The sequence below is a fragment of the Ptychodera flava genome, chromosome 20 (assembly GCF_041260155.1).
Source record: "Ptychodera flava strain L36383 chromosome 20, AS_Pfla_20210202, whole genome shotgun sequence".
NCBI lineage: Eukaryota > Metazoa > Hemichordata > Enteropneusta > Ptychoderidae > Ptychodera > Ptychodera flava.
The window spans coordinates 31,855,727-31,864,278 of NC_091947.1; the positions used below are offsets into that span (position 1 = coordinate 31,855,727).

Here is an 8,552-nt window from a genome sequence, read left to right on the forward strand (position 1 = left end):
CATCGACCACGTATCATATATGTTGGTCGATAGGAAAACTTTATTGTCAATCGTGGAAACAAAAATGACAAAAAACTACATGAAGGCACAAGGGCTTCATTAACTGACGGGTCAAAAGAGTACTTTAGTTTCTTGTTACACTTTAATTTTGTGACATCTAGATCGACATCAATGGTTCATGATGATACTTCCAATCAATAGCATTATTTTGAAGTCAAACCGTTGCACAGTATTTTCACATCCTTCAGCGCACCGTCATTTTTTTCAAGTGCCTTTTCTCCCCAGCCCCCTTCGGACCTGTTTTGTGACCGCAGCCTCATGTGAATGAATCTGTTGTCTTCAGCGTACACCTTATAATAACGATACTTGAGATTCGTTCAGATCCGTTTTGCATTCGATATGGTCACAACGAAACATCTCATTTTATACGAAGAAAATGTCTAACAAGATTATGTATGGGCGAGATCTGTATCGATCGAAGTTTGCATACTGAAGAAAAGCACAGAGAGCGTCCTCAACGGATGGCCTCAATAAGTCATGATTGGACTGTATTGCCAGACAGCGCTGGCTTTGAGTTTTCAACGAAGAATGACATTTCATCAATGACAACCAGGACAGTGCCTCCGTGACCATCACCGCGCGATATAACCTTTTGAGACAGTATAGGTCATAACTCATGGCAACCATTGTGAAGTAATTACAAGTTTCTTTACAGACTCGCATGGGAAAGAGCATATCTTCACGACCATATAGAGTAGCTTTCATCATCTTAACGACGAGGTATGACCTTTGTATGACGTGACTGACTTCAGTAAATTACTTGAAGGTGGTGAGAGGAAAAGCATTGGTGTTTAATATAAGGCTTTGCTCTTGTTAAGGTCATATGTATGACGATGGCATTAATTTTGTCACTTTTCAGCATGCTAGACGCAACTGGTATATCAAGTTACTTCATGAATTTGTCTAACATTGTTGTGAAACCCTATTTTGGAGTTAAGTACATTCGCGATTAAAAAGTATATACATGTCATCATGTGAAGTAGGTATAGTATTACACAAGATGGAAGTTTCGTATTTTAATTTCTTAATACCCATGACTCAGGTAGTTCTGCGCATTTTATGAGTCACAGACTTAAACTCGTTTAGTTGAAAACAAGAATTCCAATTCAGAAAATAGTTTTAAGGTGTTCTCTATTTCGGTGAAATAATGAAGGGGCAAAGGGCTTCTTTGATATTGGAGCACTTTTTTGATGAAAGCTTGATGTACATGTCATTCTCATTGAAATCACCTACTCCTGAACCAAGATAACCTCCCTCAATATGTCTTAATCAGTGACACCGTATTCACCATCAATCTCTCCACTGCTTGTATAGCTCTTCAGTGAATAGCAAAGACAACGTGTTCGGCATGTTCGCCTGGCCGAAGCCCGGCAGCCACATAGCCACTCGGTTATGCTAGCCTACAATAGTACAGTAATATCATATACTGTGATTCTTTATTGAATAGACAAGTCGTATAGACATCGTACATATTAAATATGATTATTATCCCAGAAATGCGCCAAGCACCTGTGCTCTCTCTAATGCCATCTGAATAGCAAAGACATCCATTGGTTTCAATTTCGTCACCTTTTCGCATTTCAGTATGTAAAAGTTTCGCGGTATTTTTCTATTTCTCAGAATTTCAACTCAAGGGAGGTATGTTAATATGGCATCAAATCAATTCCAGCAATCGTTATCAGTCAAGTCAAGTAAATCACCAGGTCCAAGAAACAATACAAAATACACACTGACAAAATCAATAGTGCAATCTCGAACCACTAGTGGTGGTACCAGGTGTCTGGAATGGGTAAGCGTACCCATCAAGTCACAAGTAATTGTCAGGTAATCAGATAGTTGCCAAATTACTGTTGTGAGTCAAAGCCAGGAATACCGTCTCTCATCATCTGGGTAACAGATTTGTCATATTTGAACATCTCCATATCTACCATAAAACTTCTGAAATGATCTAGCCAACCTACTTCGTGAAAATCTGTATCACTAGGTTTAAGACGAAAAAGTTGTGTCTTACTTGAAAGTCTTCATATGAATTACAAGCTCTACAGTATCTCAAGAGTTGTGAAATGTATACACCATAAGCTTGACCGGACGTCCGATGAAATATAACTGGTTAAGTAGGGAAAGTTGTTGATTTCAAAATTAAAATCGTCCCTTTTGTCATACTTAAGCCTATTTTGTCGATTTTTTAAAAAAAAAGATCAAGATATGACGCTGAGCCCACACTTTCTGTTGTTTCTTTTATTTCTAATTCATCTTGATAGATAATTATGATCTTTCTCTTTGCTCGGAAAGTAAGTTCTTTCACCACTCCACAGCATTAGAGGATAAAACTTCGAGTTTTGTTACGAATACGAAATGGTACGACAGTAAAAGATCATAATGGACAAAGAGTTGAAAATACAGTCAGACCATATATGGCATAGACATACTAGTACACCTCAATCGTCGGAGGGGACTCATACCGACAGCAATGTATGCTTGAATGAGTACAGGGGACATGACCAGGAATAACACGAATACTAAAACCAAACAATGAACAGTTCTCCTTTGTTCTTATACAGCTGTATGTCTACGTCTAACATCCATGTCACTAGGGACTTTTGTGAGGCTGTTTTATGAAATTTAAAGGTGTGGTTGCATTAAAATGCTCTCCCTTTAAAATGGTGTGTGTAGGATTTTATTTGTGTGGATCATAAAGGCTTACAAATTTACGTGAGACTGTGAGAAAACTTTTCATTACGCCTACACAGGTATGATACCGTGCCTGAACTGCAAGTCACTTTATTTTGGGAGCCATTCACACTGGAAGCCGTCAAATTATCAGCTTCAAGCGTATACATTGGTGTGCTTGGCTTCCAGCTTTGACTCAAGAACGCTGGCACTCTTAACGCAGAACGGCGCGGTATGTTGTTAGATCGGAGTATCCGGGATAATACCCCTTTTACCTTACTTCACGATTTCGCTCATCCTTTACACGCTATACACACATTGTCGTGTCAGTAAGAGCAATAAACCTTCAATATGTATTGCTTGACGACGTGTTTATCGAGACCTTTATGAATTTCAATTCTGTTTTCTCAGTATACATTGGAGTATATAATGATTTACAGACCCTGCGAGATGTATATTCCGTTGGCACATCCCTGTTTCCTTACCACGACTAGGGCTACTAAAACACAATCTAAACACTTGACATTTCATTAACATTCACATGTATGAAAGGTCAATTTTACAATTTATACGGCGTTTCTACACGGCTTAAAGAGACATCGATCACATTTCATATAAGTTGGTCGCCATAAACACATTCTTATCAATCGTGAAACAAAAATGACAAAAACTACAGCATAATTTATAGCCGGCCACTTCATCCCCTCAAGTATTTCGTGTGACTGATATGACATCAATATCGTTGAAGCACAACGCTATACTTTTGATTACCCCTTTCAAGCATACCGATGGAATGGTACCTAAGTCAACCAATACCTCACCACTGAACTGAATTGCCATGTAAAGTACTAGTACTTGTTGCCGTCATCCTATTCTATCTAAATCTCGTGTACTAAATTCTTCCACACAGAATTGGTCTTTGGGAAAACGCTTCGTTGTCATTGCCGTGGAAATATACATGGGGTTTGCGTAGCCAGCTAATTCTTAACCATCAATCTGCACTGTGTTTTATCAAGATTTTACAAAACTTACCAACATCATTTGCCATGTTTCAGGTAACATATAAAATAACGATTTAAAAGCAAGCGAAAAGTCCAATCTTGCCCAATTTAATATATGAGGAAAGATGCAAGCAGTGTTTTCCGTCTTTTTGTGTTACAATAGTGAGACTTACAACTAAAAGAAATATCCCAGTTGTATCGACACAAGTTCAAGCAGCGCCCTCAGACACAATCCCCCCACCGATCGCCCTTTCAGCAACCCTTAAACTTTGACTGTCCATATCAAATGAGGTCGATGTAATTTGGCATATCAGGAAGGTCAGATAGATACACAGAAGGTTTTGCGTTCGGTGACTTCTCTCGGTTGTGTCTGACAAAGGAAGCCCATGCAGAATTCTTTCCAGAAATGAATATGGCCGCACCTGGAAAATATAAACGATTTAAATCGCACTGAACTTCAAATATGATACAAAATAAGACAAAAAGGATATTTCACACATGGTAAAATACTAAGCAGAACCATGACAAGCAGACAAAGAACCATCCTGACGGGTATTTGGCAAATTCGTTCAATAGACTTTGGTGTAACAATGCAAGAAAGTGAAAATATCTTGAGACTTTTAAGAGAGAGTTGGTATACAAGACAAATTGTATTGATAAATGGATTCTTACATGTTGTCATCATGCTCAATGTCATGATAAGCTGAACAAAATAATTCTTTCGTTAAAAGCCGCTGCTAAAAATGCTGATTTAGCAGTGTCTTGGTAATTTGAACAGCTAATGACTGGTGTCTTTTGAAAGATCTTAAGACACTGTTGGAGGAACATTTAAGAATATGATATGAAGAAATGGTAAGAATTCAATCTAATTAAACTCCCGCTGCCTCTTTGAAAGATGTACTATTTCATAAAGTGCTCAGCGTGCTGGGTAAAATTGTTCAGATATATATTCATACTATGTTTCCCAGGATGTCAGGAATTCCGTCATCGACCTACATTAGTTTACAAACGAAAGTTATAATCAACTATGTCTTCAACACGATATGGCATAAATAGACATTGATGACACCGTATATCGTACTGCATCACTGAACAGTCAAGAAACGTAAGATAGACCCCCACCTTTGGGCTTATATCAGGATTACAAAATCCCTTAGAGATATTCCCTTCTTTTACACTGGAGCCCACTAATTACTTACCTTCACATATCTCTTGTTCCACTAGTGACAGAAAGTAGTCGTCACTGAAGACAGATGGCTTAGGGGATAGCTTATTTGCCATTGCGATGACGTCAACTGAGGAATAAACTTTTGGTATCCTTGGTGACAGATACTTGACTATTCCCTGAGACAGAATCAAGCAATGATACAACACATGAAATGACAACAACAACACAATCACTGAGTAAACACATTAAAAGCTTGTCATGCAGAAGAACTTGCACCTAATTTTACGCTACGAAAAATAAAAAAAATCAAAATTCGAATGATGATGATGATGATGATGATGATGATGATGATGATGATGATGGTGGTGGTGGTGGTGGTGGTGGTGATGATGATGATGATGATGATAATGATGTTCATCATCATGAACATCATCATCATCATCATCATCATGAACATCATCATCATCATCATCATCATTAGTATCGACCAATCAGCCCAAAACATTCAAGGATGTGATTTCAGATTTCAGATTGACAATAGAACCGCTAATGTTGCTAAACTACTTTCTTTGTTTTACCTTAAATTGCTTTGATGGTTCTAGGGACTGACGGATAGTTTTTACGAACTCGCCTCGGTGACGACTGACAACAGTTTTTGTCATTTACATGTATATTATATTCACCACACTATTATGTCAATTCCCTGTTTGGACCAAGTGCCTTCATTTTATGAAAAACACACACATGTAATCTAAATATTGCATTTGTACGAATAACACAAAATAATTTCCATGTAAACAACACATTTACTTCCCCGTCACAGTAATTCTTACCCGCTTGATGCTTGGAGGTTGTGAAACGTATATGCATTGTAGGTCGTACGCCTTCGGAAGCGTGCTTGCACTTTTTAAAAGAAATTCTTCTTTTTTCTGACAAGCAGACTTACTGGAAATTACAGCAGATTTATCTGTGCAGCTGTTGTTGTAGAGAAGATCAAAATACCCTTTGATGAGTTGGTTTATCATCGCTAAATATGCTAGCATATAAAATTTACTTTTTTCTTTTTTTTCAATAAATCTGTCGTAATATTCTTATACCTTCATATTCACTTTCTAACGATTGACGTCAACCTTACGTCATTCAATTGATCGACACTTGTGTTTCTGTCTGTCTGTCTGTCTGTTGTTGTTGTTGTTGTTGTTGTTGTTGTTGTATGGACGGCTGAAATTTACAATAAAATTCATAAATTGGCCCGGAATATGAAGGAATTTGAAACTTTCAGTGCACTATTTCAAACATCTGATGCGGAAGTGCAAGTACTTGATTTTTTTTTAACTTCGGTAATTCTCTGTACACGCGCAGCAGTTATAGAATTAATTACAGACTTGGCTAAATTTTGAAGTTAAGGTAGAATGTGCCTCGGGACTCGGACAGATATTCGAATATCAATTTTTTATACTAAATTATTCTTTCCTGATCTACATCTTGCGGGGGCTCATTGTAAAGCTCTTGGGAGTCAGAAAAATTTAACCGTCTTAGCTTTGCAAGAACCGAAATTTTTATTTTTCCTCATAGAGTTAATACAGGGATGGCAGCCATTTTGAATTTCAAATATCGGTAAGTGTTAGGCAATTTGTTTCTCTGGTACCAAACTTTGTACAGACACCGTTGATTTTTATTCATGAATTGGTTAGAGAATGGTTGAAAGTTTCATCAATCCGGAAAGTTTGAGCAAAATACTTCCTAAGTGTGAAACATAACGGCTTCATCAAAGGACTGATGGTGGAAATCGATTCTACAGTACTTCAAATAGGTGAACGACATTAAAAAGATCAAGAGATTTAAAATGACTCACATTTCGTCTAGCTTACTTCTCCAATGTACAGCAACAATAGGCCGATTCCCACACATATTTCGGAGAATAGTCCTAGCCACTAGTCTGATTGAGGGCGCCCTGACAAAATGAACTTCAACAATTTCGTCCAATTCTTCCCCTTTTCAATATCATGTAGTTGAAGTCTAGGGGTTGGTACATTCCAAAACACTCCTGACGCTGGCTCAGCAATATTTTTCTGACTGTATCCACTTGGCTTTTTGATACAGATTCTGTATCGGGTGCATTGACACTGAAAATGTCTAATATCTGTTGGCGCTCTTTTGCGTATGACGATTCATGACTGTCCATGTTTGGGACTGTCGGTTCAAAATGCGGAGCACGAACGACAATTTCCAGGTTGTAGTTGCATCTCAGCTGGAAATCCTCAATGGTGGCGACTGGCAGTATGTTTTGCAAACTCTCCACACTGTATGTCTCGTTGAACGGCACGACACTGGCAGCCGTACCCTCAGAGTCATCGACGAACGGGACGAGGACAATAGTTCTGTTCAGAACAATGCAAACTTGACAGCAACTTGAAAACTTAATAGTAACACATATAGTGCGTATACTACATGAAAAGTATAAGATTTCCGGGGTTGTTGTAGATGAAGATGTATTTTGTTTTAAAAGTTTGACGACTCGAAGATCAAAATAAAAACAGGTCTATAATTAGGAAGGGATGAAGTACGCTGAAACATAACTGTGTTTTTGTTTGGGAAATGACCGTTTTGTTGTTTAATTTGACACTGCAAAATTAATTTCGTACAGTTCAATCACGCATCCTTGCTCAACTAAATAATTTATTTGAGTCAGTTTTGTTGATGACATTACAATGTCACTCGCCTCCCGCGAATTGTTCAGTCTTTTGGCTATTTGACTCAGCGTTGTAAAATATTGCGACACATGTACAGGGTTGTATATAAATCTGCTGACATGGCTGCTTCTGATGACGGGTTTGCTTTCACTGATTCTTGGGGACAATGTTTCAGATGAGTTTCACTTCATCAGCTATCTTGTTGTACTTCCAGCAACTTTCGACGTATCACTTTCTTTGTAAATATGCAGAGTGTCTATAATTGGCAGTCATGCCCACAGGCGTCTGTCACATAAGGAAGGTGACTCAAAAGTTGGCGATACTTGTTCACTCAATACAAATGCGAAAGAGAAAGGGCGACCTAACAATCAATATACACAGTGTCAGTCATTTTTGCATTGGTGTGGGAATATATTCTCATACGGTAAAAACACTCCTGCACAATACCAAGAGAGTGTATAGAACAACCCTATTGATAGCATCGACAACAAATTACACGGATTTGCATCTTTGCTTTCAGGCAGACTATTATCATGGAAACGTGTCTAAAACATCGCAACCCCTGAGAAATTTGATGGTCACAATATTCGACATATCTTCCTATTAAAGGTCAATCAATGAATCGTTGTTTGAGTAAGTTTTGGAGCCACGAAGAACAAGGTAGAACTGAGAAACAATCACTTACTCGTTGTGAGGAAAAATCACTGCTGAATTGAGGGATTCTGTCAATGCAATCATTCATGGGTGATTGTGTTGTGTTTCTGGTGTGTCTTACAGTCTGCAATTACTCAATGATTTGGTGTTTTTACATGTAGACTCTGAAAGTTATGGACGTGTTCCGTTTCCTGTAAATAACTTCAGGATTAGAGCAGAAATCCCGCTATTATTCCCAAAATTCAGCAGAGCTATAAAAAATGTAATGTGAATAAGAGTGTATTGTCAAAAGACATGAATCAGTGA

At 38.0% G+C, this 8,552-nt stretch overlaps 1 protein-coding gene across 1 annotated transcript; it reads right to left on the reverse strand.

Annotated features, from left to right (window-relative positions):
- Positions 1-3,971: 3,971 nt before the first annotated feature.
- Positions 3,972-6,885, reverse strand: LOC139120661 (uncharacterized). Its single transcript, XM_070685186.1, has 4 exons — positions 6,755-6,885; positions 5,733-5,874; positions 4,931-5,075; positions 3,972-4,153 (listed from the first exon to the last, which is right to left on the reverse strand). The coding sequence occupies exons 1-4, from the start codon at positions 6,808-6,810 to the stop codon at positions 4,014-4,016; spliced, it is 483 nt and encodes a 160-aa protein (XP_070541287.1). The 5' UTR covers positions 6,811-6,885; the 3' UTR covers positions 3,972-4,013.
- Between the last annotated feature and the right edge of the window lie 1,667 nt (positions 6,886-8,552).